Raw genomic sequence first — 16,191 nt, forward strand, 5'->3', positions numbered from 1 at the left:
TCGCAGCCCTACAACAGAAGGGGCTCTACAACAGAAGGTCGAAGGGACCGCAGATGACTCCATTCCAGCTGCTCCCACTGTCACAAACCCTATCAATCTGGCTATGTTTATGGACTACAATCTACGATTACCCCTCTCAACATTTTGCCAACCCTGGGTCCAGTGGGTGGATGTCTGACATCGTACACCACCAAATGGAAATTGATCACCTCCGATCACTGGATCCTAGATGTAGTTTCTCATGGCTATAAACTACACTTCAGGACCCAACCTTTTCTTATGTCTCGACCCCGAGGCTGCAGATTTCATCTGCAATCCAAGAAATTTAGGCCTGTTGATCTTGCCATCAACACATTAATGGAGAAGGAGCCATATGCATAATCCAGGACAAGGCGGTCAGCAAGGGCTTTTAGCATCCAGTATTCCTGGTACCGAAGAAGAATACCACAGAAATGAGAATGAGAAACCTCAAGATCCAAAACAAGGATTTTCTCATACCTCCTCCAAAATTCCAGGTGGAATCTATCCAGAAGCTAAGATCTATACTGCATCAGGGAGATTGGGCCTTCAGCATAGATCTTCAAGATGCCTATGTCTACATGTCTTTTCTTAGAAATACCTCCGGTTTGCAGTGAATGGGCATAGCTACGAGTTCCAGGTCCTTCCCTTTGAATCTCAATTGCTACATGGCTGTTTGCCAGAATAATAGCACCAGTGGTCAGCTCTGCCCATCACCATTTAGTCCTCCTGCATGAATACCTGGACTGATCAAGACAAGTCTCAGCTGTCTCAAAACTGGACATTTCTGACCCAACTTATGACTTTCTTCTTCAGAAGGGCTTACTCTGCCCCCCAGGAGATCACTTAACATCCCTAAATCTCATGATCGACGATGCTCTGACGTTACCGACTCGTACGATCAGATCCTTGGAAGGTTAACATCTCTTCAGGACCTGACCTACAGAGGAAGGCTACAATTACAACATGGATAAACAGTCTTCAGAACCTATCTTTAGATACCCTGGTTACATTACCAATCACCTTCCATGAAGACCTCTTGTGGTGGACACTTTGACAGCATGTCATGACAGGCATCCCTCTCGCCTTTTCCCTGCCGAAACATCATCTGTTTATGGACGCCTCAGACTCGGGCTAGGGAGCCCATCTGGCAGATCTCCAGATTCAGGGCTAATGAACATCCTTGTGGACAGCCTGTCTAGACATGGGACGATCGTTTCCATAGAAGGGACTTTCCATCCGGACATCTTACCTGAATCCCTTCGATATGGGACACTACGCACTTGGATCTGTTTAGTGATTTGTTTAAATTGTCAGTTCCCATTCTACCTGTCCGGTACCTAATCCAAGTGCTCTGCCAATTGAAACTCTGCCTATGGACTGGACCAGCCTATTCGCGTATGCAATTTATCCATGGTCTCTTCTAGACAACTAACAGACTTACCATCTTTCTAATCGCTCCGATCTGGCCCAAAAAACTTTGTTTTAGAGACTCGTGGCCCTACTAATGGAAGATCCTCTCCCAATACCTTTCCACAGAGATCTTCTGCGTCAACCCAGATCGGACCTTGTCTACAAGAACCTTCCCAACCTAAATCTAACCGCCTGGAAGCTATCACACAAAAAATGCAGGCCTCTGGATTCTCTTAATCTGGCTTTACAGCAGTTGTGAAATCATGGATATCGTCTTGAATAAGTCATAACATGATGTGAGGTCATATGGACCAGAAATTAAGTCAAAAGGAAGAAAATGACTTCCTTTGGTACCAAAAGTGGCATCTCTTTTCTTCAACAGGTTTAGTGGACTTCAGAGCATCATACAGTGATTTATAGTCAGTGATGCAGGTCAGTGTCATTCTGTTGTTTTTCTCACCACTCAGTTCTCAAAACAACATTGATAGGTACACTCCTGCATCAATACCATCGGCTATCGCCAGTGTGCTCCGCATCACCCAACGAATATTCTTTGAGTTCCAAGATAAAGGCGTCATCTTTCCTGTACTCCCTGTGAGGAAAATCATATGTCCACCCTGTGTGCCTCCATCTGGCAGGTTTCCTAACGAAGCATCACTGAAAACTACAAGTGAATGTTCCTTTCCTACATTCTGAAACTTCAAGTTGACACATTCTGACTTAATCTTCCAAAACATCTTGTCAAAAGATGTTCAACTTTGGCATCCTTCACACATGTGGCAAGTCAGCAAGCATCAAATATAACATCAGGACGACTCTGTTTAGCTATCCACAATATCTGTCCTATCTTGGATTTGAGTTCATGCTTCTCAATATATTTCAGGGGTAAGGATTTCTGTGCGGATCTGGATTTATCAATCAGGACAAAGTTTAGGCTTTCTGCATATTTCTGTTGATGTAAGAAAATGTGTTCATCCTGGCAAGATAAGTCCATTCCCACATATTGAAAAGCTTGGTTTTCTTCTTTTTCAACCTTGAAGTATGATCTCACAGATTCCATTACATTTGATCCGAATTCTGCAGAACAACCATAAATAAAGTTATCAACATGACATGCCAATAGTCTAACAGTTTATTGACCTTGTCCTTCCCAGAAAAATACTGCTGGGTCAACTCTCGATACTTTGGCTCCTAGTTTCAACATGACTGACTTGACTCTCAGATACCAATGTAGTGATGCATCACATAGTCCATAGACACACTTCTGAAGATGAAGAGTTTTCGGGGTAGGTTTGCTTCTTTTGGAGGTCTAATGAAAACATCTCTCTTTGTCTCTTAACCTTGAAGAAACACAGTTTTAATATTCATTGAATAAGGTTTCCATTTTGTCTGACAAAATACTGCCAAGATAAGTTTAAGTGATTCTTTAGCACATGTTAGGGAATCTCTTTGAATGTCTGTATTCTCACCTTCTTTAAACCATCGGGCAACTAACCTTGCCTTAGGTATTATTATTCTCTCTGGTATTTCTGTAAGTGTGCAGACCCGCCTGGTTGATACACATCTTTGTCCATCATCAACATCTTCTTTGTAAACTCCCATTTTTCTTCCAATTATCAAGTTCAGCCAGCTTGGGTTTAGTCCATGAAACATCTTCTGTCATCATGATGTTTTCCTCCATGATTTCACAGGGGATGATCTGTAAATCTTCTACCTTGGACAAATCAACTGACTGACTTATACCTTGCATTTCAGAATTGGTGAATTCTAAGTTGAACCAGACAGCAAGAAGATGGAACACACCTGGAAACAACTAGAGAGGGCAGGAGCCCAGGAACGAGGACTCTGGCAGACTGTTGTCGACGGTCTATGCTTCAGGAGGAGTGATGGGCATAACTAACTAACTAAGTTGAACCAGCTCCTGTTTTTGTCTGTTGCTTTTCCTGCTCTTCTAACAACTTTAGCACAGATTAATCTCCAGTGTCTTCATGTGCATATGAAATTGTCTGTCCATACTATATTTGTGATATTCTTTCCTGTAGATTGTTCACAGGTAGATTATTCTCCTATCTGTGGTTCTGATGTTCTTTTTGTTTGTATCTCTAGCTCACTGTCTTCCTCGTCATTATCATATCTTTGAACAGTTTCCCCTTGTTTGAACTGCCTCACATTTTGTTCATTGTTAGTTTCAAGAATTTCTCTTTCTACACAATTCCTCATTCTACTTCAATGAATCCTCACTACAATTCCTCCATTTCTCCCGAAAACCACAGTACCATCTTGTCCTAGCACAGTTCCTGGACTCTTCCATTTAGGATCATCTGACCTCTCGAAGTAGACCTTGTCACCGGTCTCAAAATTTCCAGCAACAGGACGAATCTGCTTTCTAAGAACACTTCTCAATCTTTCAGAACTTTCAGCTTTGAGGAATGCCTGTCTTGATGTCAATATGGTATTAAATATAGCTCTTTGGTACTATGAGCATGTTTATAATGACAAGAAAACAACTATCCAAAGTTCTTGCTACTTGCATGTATTACTTCACTTATGTTTAATTTCGTTGGTATATGTGCATATGCTGCGGTTAGCAGCAGTTTGCCCATCAGACATCATTTACATAAGTGACGACAGAATTTGCTGCTATATACATATTTATGCAGGTCATGCTGGCCTAGCTTGTACCAGCTATCTAATTCCTTACTTACTTACTTACTTACTTACTTTGGAGATTTAACGTGCGCTTTCCGACTGATGCGTATTTCGCACACGGGCCCGGCCAGGCCATTTAATGTGTATCCGAAAGGGGCGAGGGTGGTCTGTGCAACCCAAGAGGGGGCTTTAGGGGTTGCTTATATAGAATTTGGGAATTTTGAGATTTGGAATAGATGCCGATGGGGTTGGGGAGGAGAACTAAGGGAGTTGGGTATGGTGGATGATTGTTTGTTTATGTGATTTTGATTTGGTAGGTTATTATGGTTTTAGATGCGTTTTATTAGTTCCGTTTTGATTAAGAATACGCCTAAGGCCTTGAAGTTTTCTAGTTTATTTTGTGGGTTTAGTATTGCTTCTAGGGTGAGAGCCTTGTTTAGATTGAGGGTGGTTTGTAATGCGGTTCGATGTGTTAGGTAGTGTGTGCAGTGGATGAGTGCGTGTTCTGGGGTTTCTGGTTGTTTGCAGTGTGGGCAGTTACCTGTAGTGTGTTTTTTAAATTTTTTTAGGTGGTTATTTAGGTTGGTGTGTCCTGTTTGGAGTTTAGTGATTACTCTGTCGATTTTTTTTGATGGATGGAGAATTTTTGGTTTGGTTAGTGGTTTGCTGAGCACTCTTTTGATTTGGCTATTTGAGTTTAGATATAGGTTATGCCATTTTTTTGTGATTTTTTGTTTGTTTACACTTTTAATTTCTGATTTTGAGATGGGTAAGTTTAAGCTTATTTCTGGGATTTTGAGGGATAGTTTAGCTGCTTTATCGGCGTTTTCATTACCGTATATTCCTACGTGGGCGGGTATCCACAAGAAGGTTGTTTGTTTGCCTGCCTTAGTTAGGTCGTTGGAGCTTTTAAGTATTTGATTTATTAATTTAGGTCGGTTTTTGGTATTTTTGTTTTGGAGGGCTTGTAGTCCACTTAGGGAGTCAGTAAGTATTAGGATTTTTTGGTGGTTTTTGGATTCTTGATTGTGGAGGGCTGAGGCCATGCCCATTAGTTCTGCCGTGAATATTGATTGGTTATTTGGGAGTCGGAAGGATTGTGTGGTTTTAGTTGGTTGTGTGGTATGGACTCCGAAACCTGTGTGTTTGGAGGTCGGATCTGAGGATCCGTCCGTGTAAATGTGACACCAATTTGGCCAATTTTTGTGTATGTATGCTAGTGTGGTAGTTTTAGCTATGTTTGGGTCGGTTTGTTTATTTATTTGGCTAGCTAGTGTTGTGTCTATTTGGGGTATTTTAAGTTTAGGGGTGAAGATATTTGATTGTTTGCAGTTTTGTTTAAGATTTTTAATTTGGTGTTCATTTAGGTAGTTTGTTATTCTTTGGGATATTGGGGTAAGTAAGGAGTGTTTACGAGCTAGAGCTTGGTTTTTAGGGCTGATGTTTTGGTTTATTAAGTTTTGGATGAGAGGGTTTGATTGGGACGCGGCCCAGAAATTTAAGCTTAGCTGTTCCCTGCGTAGACTTAGTGGCATTTCTCCTGTTAAGGCCTGAAGTGAGGTGTAGGAGGTACCATGTTGGGTGCGTGTAATGAGTTTGAGAGCCTGATATTGTATTGAGTCAAGTTTTTTAGATAGAGAGTTGTTTAGGGTGTTGTATATGGCGCAGCCGTAGTCTAGTTTTGATCTAATTAGTGATATGTAGAGAGAGAGGAGAGTATCTTTGGAGGCTCCCCAGTTAGAGCCAGTTAGGCATCTTAGGGTGTTTAGGTCTTTACTGCATTTAGTTGTTAGGTTTTGGATGTGAGCATCCCAGGTGAGATGTTCATCGAAAATAAGTCCTAAGAATTTGGTTTGTTTTTGAAATTTGATTGTTTGATTGTTTAGCTGGAGGATTGGGGAGGCGGGTTTCATGTTTTTATGTTTGAATACTATTCCTGTTGTTTTTTCTGAGTTAAGGGAGAAGCCCCATTTGTCAGCCGATTGTTGTATTTTATTAAGAGATTTTTGGAGTAGATTTCTAATTCCTTTCTCTAAATGCACTCTTAACCTGTACAGTTTATTGCTTAGACAACGGCTTGTGCATTTGACAGCCACATCCGTCGTAGTCTTAACTATTTGTTTTGACAGGAAGGAAGTTTGACAGGAGCATGCGCTGATACGAGGTTCCTTACATGCACAGTTTGTACATGTCAGCAGCATTGTTATCAGTTGTAAAAATTTGACAAGCAGTTTCCACCACCTCCCCAACCTCCTCCCCAACCTCCTCCCTTAGCTAAACCTTACGGTCATACATACCTATTACTGTATTAAATCTAAATTTGTCTCACTTTATATATCATACTCAAACTTGGAATTCTCAGGCTTTACTATCCTACTCAGCCTGCTTGGATAGTTCCCCTTAAAGTTCAATAATCCATATCCAACTTGTATGCTACTTGTATCCTCATTTATCGCATCATTTTGTACCGTTTGGTGTAGTCATTCTCTGTGCTCTGATGCTCAGAACATGATGCTCGTGTACACATTTAGTCTTGTGCCAATGATTTGGTCGTCCAGTTTCACTTTGTCATGTTAATATTTGCAAGTGGCCAAATCGTTTCCAATGCTTGGCATGATTGATGCTCAGTCATTGGCACCCTTAGTCATACCTGAGAATTCCCCATATTCCAAACTTATAATTTTTATTTTGTCATAATAAATGTTTGAAACTACCTTGTGTTTGGTTGTCATTATAAATATGTTTTCCCACAGTTGCACTTGTTATGCTACTATCATGGTACAACATTTATACTAAGTTATCTTATAATAATTAGATCTACATCAAGTGCTTTTATGAGTTATCATGGTGTAATATTTATACACCATTTCATATAATTATAGTTTAGCAAGTAATAATTATCATCAGGTAAAATGCATATATAAAATATCAGTAGTTTCAGTTATAGCTTTTTAGATGATTGCTAGCCTAAGGTATCAAGATCCCATCTCCCAGACAAAGGATATTTATTTAAGTATATCTGTCATCACCTACCGGGGTATATTAGAATAACATTACTTCAATTAAGACTCATTAAGGATTAGCCCCCATACAAGCTCGTCTATAGTGCATTAAGGATTAGCCCCCATACAAGCTGGTCTATAGGGCATTAAGGATTAGCTCCCACACAAGCTCATCTATAGTGACACCCTAATCTCTTTCAAAGCATCCAGTAAATATGTCAACAAGATTAGTGCCAGTCCAACAGGATAAACAGGATTTAGTATTCCCCTCTGTCTAGCCATCCATTTAGCTTAGGACACAACCAATCGTGTATCAACCAATCACATTCCTTTCTATTGTTCAAACTTTCATTAAATACATACTGTAGCCAAGTTCTAGCTTGGACTAAAAGGACAAATCGTTAACTACATCCAGGACTTCCTAAATAACCGAAAAATCACAGTGGGTATAGACCAGGTTCTATCGGACCAGTGTCCCCTAGAAAACGGCACTCCCCAGGGCAGCATTCTTAGCCCAACACTCTTTAACATAATGATCAATGACCTCTTCGAGGGCCTATCCCCTAAAATTAAAACATCCAAATTTGCAGATGACGGAGCCCTCTGGATCCGCACAAAAAGTATGTCAACTTCCCAAAATCTACTCCAAAAATCCCTAAATAAAATACAGCAATGGGCAGACAAGTGGGGCTTCTCCCTAAACTCCGAAAAAACTACAGGAATAGTCTTCAAACACCGAAAAATGAAACACACCACCCAAAATCTTAAATTAAACAATAAACCAATTAAGTTCCAAAAACAAACCAAATTCCTAGGGCTAATCTTCGATCAACACCTAACATGGGAGGCCCACGTTAAAAACTTAACAACTAAATGCAGCAAAGATCTAAACGCACTAAGATGCCTCACCGGCTCCAACTGGGGGGCCTCCAAAGATACTCTACTCTCTCTCTACACATCACTAATTAGGTCTAAATTAGATTACGGATGTGCGATCTATGATACGCTTAGCAATAACCTAACCAAAAAACTAGACTCAATCCAATACCAAGCTCTTAAAATAGTCACACGTTCCCAACATGGCACCTCTCTCACTTCACTTCAGGCCTTAACAGGAGAAATGCCACTAAACCTACGTAGGCAACACTTAACCCTTAATTTCTGGGCCTCGTCCCAATCAAACCCTCTCATCCAAAACCTCATAAACGAAAATATCCGCCCTCGTAACCAGGCTCTAACTAGGAAGCACCCTTTACTTACTCCAATATCTCAACGAATTTTCAACTACCTAAACGAAAACCAAATAGATAACCTCCAACAAAACTGCAAACCATCAAATATATTTACCCCAAAACTAAAAATCCCCAAAATAGACACATCTCTGGCAAACTCAATAAACAAACAAACCGATCCAAACATAGCTAAATCCACCACACTAGCTTACATACACGAAAACTGGCCAAATTGGTGCCACATCTACACAGACGGATCTTCCGATCCGATCACAAATCGCACTGGTTTCGGAGTCCACATAGCACAACCAAATAGGAACACTCAATCTTATCGACTCCCAAACAACCAATCCATCTTCACTGCAGAGTTAATGGGCATAGCATCCGCCCTCCATAACCAACATGCTAAAAAACATAAAAATATCCTAATACTCACAGACTACAGGCCCTCCAAAATAAAAACACCAAAAACCGCCCTAAACTCATTAAACAAATACTCAAAAGCGCAAATAACTTAACAGAGGCAGGCAAACAAATAGCATTTATCTGGATCCCAGCCCACGTAGGAATATATGGAAACGAAAACGCCGATCAAGCCGCCAAAAAATCCCTCAAAATTCCTGAAATAAGCCTTAATCTACCAATATCTAAAGCAGAGATCAAAAGCATTAACAAACGTAAAATCACCCAAAAATGGCATAAGACATACCTAAAAACAAACACACAGATAATCAAAATCCTCAAAAAACCTCTAACCAAACCTAAAATCCTCCATCCATCCAAGAAAATTGATAGAATAATCACCAAACTCCAAACAGGTCACACTAAACTAAACAGTCAACTCCTAAAAATAAAAAAACACGCAACCGGAAAATGCCCACACTGCCCACACCTGGAAACAATAGAACATGCACTCTTACACTGCACGCACTACCAAACCCACCGAGCAACACTCCAAACAAATCTAAAACTAGATAAAGCCATAACCCTAGAATCAATCCTAAATCCACATAACAATATAGAAAAATTTAAAGCACTAGGCGTATACTTAACTAAAACCAATCTAATGATCCGCATCTAAAAACACTCAACCACACCACATAAACAAACAAACACACACCAACACACTCCCTTAGTACACTACCACACCCCTAGGCATGCATTCCAAATTTCAAAATCTCCAAAACTTATATAAGCAACCACTAAAACCCCCCTCTGGTTGCAACACCTTTATTTTCCCTTCAAAACCACGCTAAATGGCCCGACCGGGCCCGTGTGCGAAATACGCTCCAGTCGGAAAGCGCACGTTAAATCTCCAAACGTAAGTAAGTAAGTAAGTTCTAGCAGAGAAGGGGTTTGACTCTCTTACCAAGCAGACCTCTCTCCCACTGCCCAGAGTGTGTACCGACTCTCTGTGGCACCCTCAGTTATTATCTAAGTATATTGTAAATTGTTAATTGTTCTTGTAAATAAAATTGTGATTAGTCTCCTGTGACTCTGGCTCTTTGCTGACTAATTCCCCAAGAAAACCAGCACGTCATTTGGTAGGTATTGTTCACCTAGAACAGTTCCATGATAGTACCCCCAGGCGATGGTGGCCATGTCAGTCAGAACTGATAGTAGATTTGGGTTTTGGAGACAAATCTCTCAGTCCTTGTTGACGTCCTCTATAACCACTCTGGCTATTTCTAGTGTAATATGCTGATTCCTGTCAAAAAAAATATGGCACCATCATTCCTGACTTTTAACATCACCAAATATTCTCTTTAATGCTGATTTCATAGATTCAAAGTTTATTTCTTCAGCTGCTGTCAAAACTAACTGTTTCTATTTCTGAGTCAATCCTGGTGAATCAAGCAACTTGAATGAGAGTACTGAATCTGGCAACACCATCTGATATTTCTTACTCTGGGTATATTGCCATTCATATTCAATGATAAATTCTGACATTGTCATCTCTTCAGCCTTTGTGAAACTATTTATAATCCCTGTATGCTGTGTATGCTAAATCAACAATTTTCCTCGTATACAGTTCCTCAAGTCCTTGGACAAGAATTTTCAAACACGTTTTTGGAAGTCTTTCACATCAATTGCCATTGCTTTTGCCCTAGCTTGTCCCATAAGTGATCCCAGTGATACTGCGAGTGCCAATTTTTTCTCAACAACTTCTGTCATGTGACACCATATTAATAAGTAAGTAAGTTAATGAAATGCATATGATAATAACTGCAATCATAAACTTTTGAGTTTCATAACAGCATTATATGTAGTAGAGTCAATTGAAGGCGACCATCTTGAATTTAAGATGGCGGCCATCTCGAATTCAAGATGGCCGACATTGACTATACGATAAATAAATTCAAATATTTTGTATCTGATCCAAGTAGGATTCCTAAGAAATGACAATACAGACTAGAATGAAGACCACAAACAATATTTTTACATGGTCTATGTAACCATGACAAATGCATTCCTGCTGATATTTGTGTGGAAAAAAACAACAGACCCCACCCCCAGAACCATCCAAATAAAACATATTTCCCCAACCTTGATTTTCTTTGGGTTTTTATGGTGACCAATAACACCCTTCTGGTGAGTTTAAACACAAATTTGGCCTGTTATCAGAAATGTCCGGGTCCAATGCAATTTCTACTGGACTATATTTCAAGTTCATTTTTCCATGCCTTGTATTCCATCTCATTTGTCAAAGTCGGGGGATTTTTGTAACCATGTGCCATACTGCTTGTTCTGTTTTCCTGAATCGTGCTCTGCTACCTATGTTTATTACCTATTGGCCCTTTCCACTGCTAGTCTTTCTTTCCCTCAACTTCATACATTTCACACCGCTGACAGTTCATGTCATATCCCCGCCATTCGTAGTCACACAGTGCACGTTTCTCCAATCGAAAACACCTGAGCTTCCGCTCATGCATGCTCACTTGTAATAAAGTTCAGAAGTTAATTCCAGTAAACTCGAATGTAAACATATCACACAATGTAGTTAGGACTGACATGTTATCAACAAGAATTATAGAACAATAGTTATCATTCTCTATGTTTCAAAGAATACTTCTACATAGCTCCATTACATCAGATGGTCTGCCTCCCCCCTTGGAAATAAGTGAAGCTTTCCTGCCTTATTTATTACAATGATATTATAGAGGTAGTACTAGAATTATAAACAATGATACCTATTGTTTGATATTTATTTTTTAGATGATTTATGTAAACGTTGGTTCAGTATGGATATTTGACCATTTACTTGCATATTGATTAATTATTTTATGCATTTCTTCTTCGTTTAATCTCTGAAACAATGAGCTATCTAAGAACCCCTGGCCTCATTAAGCCTTATTTCATAGAAACCTAAAAAAAAACACGGATGAGACTAATTCTTTGCTACAGGTTATGATCGACCTCACTCTGATTTATGAGGGGCGAGACACCGCCTTGCTGGCATCTTGTGCGACTCTAGTGGACACAATACTGAAGGACTTCAACTTTGATGAGACAAAAGCAATTGCAGGGTATTCCAGTCAGCTGCTTCCTGTCTCCTGTCCAGCTATCAACTCCACGTCGCCGGGGATAGAAACCTTCCGGCATTTCAGTTGTGCTTCAAACAGAAAGAAACTTGCTCTGGGAAGCCTCATTGCTTGCTGTATGTACCAGACATATATCTTATGTATTAGGTTATTTTCTTCACTAGTATCACTTGTAGTATTCATTCATAGCATTACCCGCAGGCCTGTTACTATCCTTCAATTGTATAACTCATAGCAATCATCCCATGTTTATTCATAAACAATTTTAGCTCATTGAGTCTGTCATGTGATAGTCCAACATGTCAGTCTCATGTGTAAATATCTCCACAACTGACATGGCCAGACGGATAAAGTTAAATCTTGACATGCTTGTTTTTTCCAAGTGAAGAGGCTCAATCATAAATAAGACCAGAATGTTGCCAAGTCAATAATCTTGCAGAAAATGTAGCAAAGTTTATGTACCGAATACTAACATATAATCCCAGTACTAAACTCTTGATAGGGTTATTCTGAGTATCCAGATCATGACATGTGACTGACAGCATGGACTGACACAAGTCATACAAATAATGTTGATATTGTGATTGAACTGACATATTTTCATCTTCATTTCAAGATTTAAAAGCAAAATATTTCCAGAAGTTGTGTTCTGTGTGTTTTAAGTGTACAAACCATTTCAGTATCCCAATCAAAAGTTTAATTTACATTGAGGCTTTGTTGGTGTTTTACTGGAAAATTCAACTTTGAAAACACATCAAACCCTTTCTTTAAATCAGTACATAGACTGATTACAAGGCCAATGTTATGTGTCAAAAGAAGGATGATTTTTTTTCTAGGAATTATATAATAATACTCATCAAAGCTTAAAACGATTTTTGGTGGATTTTGTTTATATTTAGATGTTATATCTATGTTAATATTTTTGTTTCTAGTGAGATGTCCTGTGGGTACTTTCAACTCTGGAGGAAATACATGTACCGCTTGTCCTCTTGGACAATACAATGATGTAGAGGGTGCCACCACCTGCAAGGACTGTTCAACTGGCCAATGGACATTCAGTATTGGGGCTAGCTCTAACCTCATGTGTAGATGTAAGAACTACCACTTTTAACAGTTCTGAAATCTTTTGTATTTTATTTTTAACAGTAAAAACTATGCTGGTAATAGAAAGTAAGAAGGAGCTGTTTTGCCTTCATATTGCTGTAACAATCTATTTTCTGAAACATCAGATTACATGTCAGTGTTATACCCCAAATTGTTCAGCTGAACAAAGTTTAGGTGTGAACCACTTACACATATACTTGGTTTAGTCTTATCATGCAGTTATGACTGTGGACAGGTATCTGCTATGAGTTATTTGGATTTATAGAATAATCCAGGGGGTACGAGTGATTACGGAAAATATGTCACGAGTGAAATTAATGTTTTAAGTTCCGAGCATTAGCTTTATAATATTGTTGTGGTGGCAACATTAATTTCACGAGTGCCATATTTCACGTAATCAGTCGTATCGAGTGGGTTATTCTATTTATTACCCATAATCTAATTAAAGACATTTCAAGGAAAAAAAACTGTCGCGGTTCAAGAAATATAGAGGGTCAGAATGAATGACCCGACTTGCCTATGAGTAAGGAACACTGTTTTTAGTATGACGGGGGTGACAGGAATTGTAATTGAGGTATTGCTTGGAATCAGTTGGTTTGTAATATACATCTGTTTCAATGTTATTGTTTGAAATTGTAATTATAACCATTACATCTAGAAACGATAGATTGTTATCGCTCATCTCTAAAGTAAAGGTTAAACTTGGATGGAGTGTCTGTAGAATATCTATCAAACACTGTAAATCGTTTTCATTCCGATTCCACAGAACAAAACAATCATCTAAAAACCTTTTCCATTTATCTTGAAATCCCTGTCCAAATTCAATGCCGAATCTTTCTTCAATTTTTGAGTACAGTTTTTCCTCCAAATAACCAAGTACAAGGGTTGCATAAGTAGGAGCCATTTTTGTCCCCATTGCTGTGCCTTTAATTTGTTTGTAATGAGAACCATCAAAATTAAAAGTATTATTGTTTAGAATAAATTTAATACTGTCGATAATGAATTCGGAGGAAATGTCTTCTCGGATTTTCGAACGGTGTTTATTTATCCAGTATTCAATAGCTTCTATGCCGAGATCATGGGGAATGTTTGAATATAAATTAACAACATCAAAACTGACCAACTTTGTACCATTTTTGAATGAGGTGGGAAGATGGTTCAGAAAATCAGTGGTATCTTTTATGTAGCTCTTGACATGTTTAGTTATTGGTTTCAACACTTTATCCATAAAGTCACTGATTCTGTGTTTGGGACATTTAGGTCCCGCAATTATTGGCCGTAATTTTAAATCATTTACGGGGGCGATTTTGACATAAGCAGAATTCAAAGTTCGACATTTTTCTTTCATCTGTGCGCTCTTATGAACTTCACAGAGGCCATAAAAATTACTTTCTTTCAATTCAAAATTAATTAAATAATCCTCTTCGTTTTTAGTAAGGCATTGAGAATGTGAATATACTAATCTTTTAAGATTAAGTAAAACAGATTTTTCTGAACTGTCTGAAAGTTTTCTGTAACAAGATTCATCTTTTAACATATCCAATGAGAGTTCTTTGTAATAATGACTGTCCATTCTTATTATAGCACCTCCCTTATCAGCTTCTTTAATAACAATTGACTCGTTTTTTGATAATCTGTTTAGAGCTTCTCGTTCATTTTTTTATATGTTTGATTTACCTCTTTGAGGGTTTACAGTGAAGGGTAAATCTTTGAGTCGGTTAATAACATTGTCCAACACTTTATTATAAATTATTATTATTTATTACACACTTTATTATATATTTATAACACACATATTATATATGTACTATATGTAGTCCATATTTTGACTAATGTGTACTCATATTTTTAGTCATGATTGTTTACTTACAATTTCAGCTATGTGTGGTTCTGGCACATTCTCTCCCACAAGTCTCCCGCCATGCAAAGTGTGTCCCTTGAATACAATTTGGGTTAACAGCACCCACTGTCGTTCATGTGGCGCCAATGAGATCACCCGTGTCTATGCTGCTACCGAAGCTAGTCAGTGCAAGGGTGAGTTTATATATAGAGGGGGAATGGTAATTTGAGTAAGTGAGTGAGTTTCCACATTATTTCCGTTACATCACGGTAAGTAAATTCAAAGTGGCAAGAAAGTCTCAGTAATGCAGGCCTCAGCTGTTACCACTTTGATATAACCAATATGCATGGGTAAGATGCTGACATACCAAGTGTCATATTAAGGGCATACTTGGGATTTGAATCCCGTCATAGAATTCTGGAAACAATCTGCCCAAAGAACAATAGAACCTTAGACAACAGGGCCACCACTTCCAATTTAGTCCGCATAATAGGGATTAAAAATTATCCTTGTTTTCAATATTTGTATATACGATTTTTATCCTCTTTCTAGCCCAGTGTGGAGCAGGAACCTACAATGCTATTGATGGTCATGCTGAATGCATACCGTGTCCTAAAAACTTTTACCAGGACCAAGTTGGACAAAAGACTTGCAAGGCATGCTCAACCAGTGAAGTAACGGCTGGGCCAGGGTCAACAGTGCAGTCGAACTGCACAAGCGTAGGTAGGTATTCATAAACAAGACTTTTACCTGGGGATGTAACAATAAATCTATGCACTGGCTAATTGTAGTACATGTTGTCCAATAACATATCTGTCGATATTATCTTTCTGAATTGGTTGATTTAGGTTATTACGACTATGTAACACACATATCTGAAAAATTATTTGAAGCTTTATATACAAAGCAGTACTAAGTATGTATGGGGAAATCAGTGAAAAAAACAGTGCAGCCACACCTTTTGTCAGATTATCAGTAATGTGGGCGGTCGGGTAGCGTAAGGGTTAAAGCGTTTGCTCGTCACGCCCAAGACCCGGGTTCGATTCCCAACATGGGTACAATGTGTGAAGCCCATTTCTGGTGTTCCCCACCGTTATATTGCTGAAATATTGCTAAAAGCTGCGTAAAACCATACTCACTCACTCAGTAATGTCCCATGCACATATTCATCATCAGATTTCCAGTAAATATCAACATACAGAAATGTATCCACTGCATATCACAATATATTGCAAGATAATGGCAGTATTCATACCAGATTCTTTGTCTCCTATATACAGCTCTGTCTCCAGTGTGCAACAACTACTGTCAGAATAGAGCAGCATGTAATATTATCCGACACAGTCCCTCCTGCTCTTGTCCAAAAGGTGAGAGTGAATGCATCTGCCAGT

At 38.9% G+C, this 16,191-nt stretch overlaps 1 protein-coding gene across 1 annotated transcript in view; it reads left to right on the plus strand.

The window, feature by feature from the left end:
• Nucleotides 1–16,191, plus strand: part of LOC139468275 (uncharacterized) — a 235,319-nt gene that overhangs the window by 138,253 nt on the left and 80,875 nt on the right. Inside the window, exons 28-32 of the mRNA XM_071250131.1 lie at nucleotides 11,720–11,972; nucleotides 12,789–12,947; nucleotides 14,839–14,994; nucleotides 15,353–15,523; nucleotides 16,081–16,167. Coding sequence (XP_071106232.1) covers nucleotides 11,720–11,972; nucleotides 12,789–12,947; nucleotides 14,839–14,994; nucleotides 15,353–15,523; nucleotides 16,081–16,167 — 826 coding nt within the window. The remainder of the gene's footprint in view (nucleotides 1–11,719; nucleotides 11,973–12,788; nucleotides 12,948–14,838; nucleotides 14,995–15,352; nucleotides 15,524–16,080; nucleotides 16,168–16,191) is intronic.

Source organism: Haliotis cracherodii, unplaced genomic scaffold, assembly GCF_022045235.1.
Source record: "Haliotis cracherodii isolate W230 unplaced genomic scaffold, xgHalCrac1.p SCAF_2, whole genome shotgun sequence".
In the NCBI taxonomy this organism is placed as follows: Eukaryota; Metazoa; Mollusca; class Gastropoda; order Lepetellida; family Haliotidae; genus Haliotis; species Haliotis cracherodii.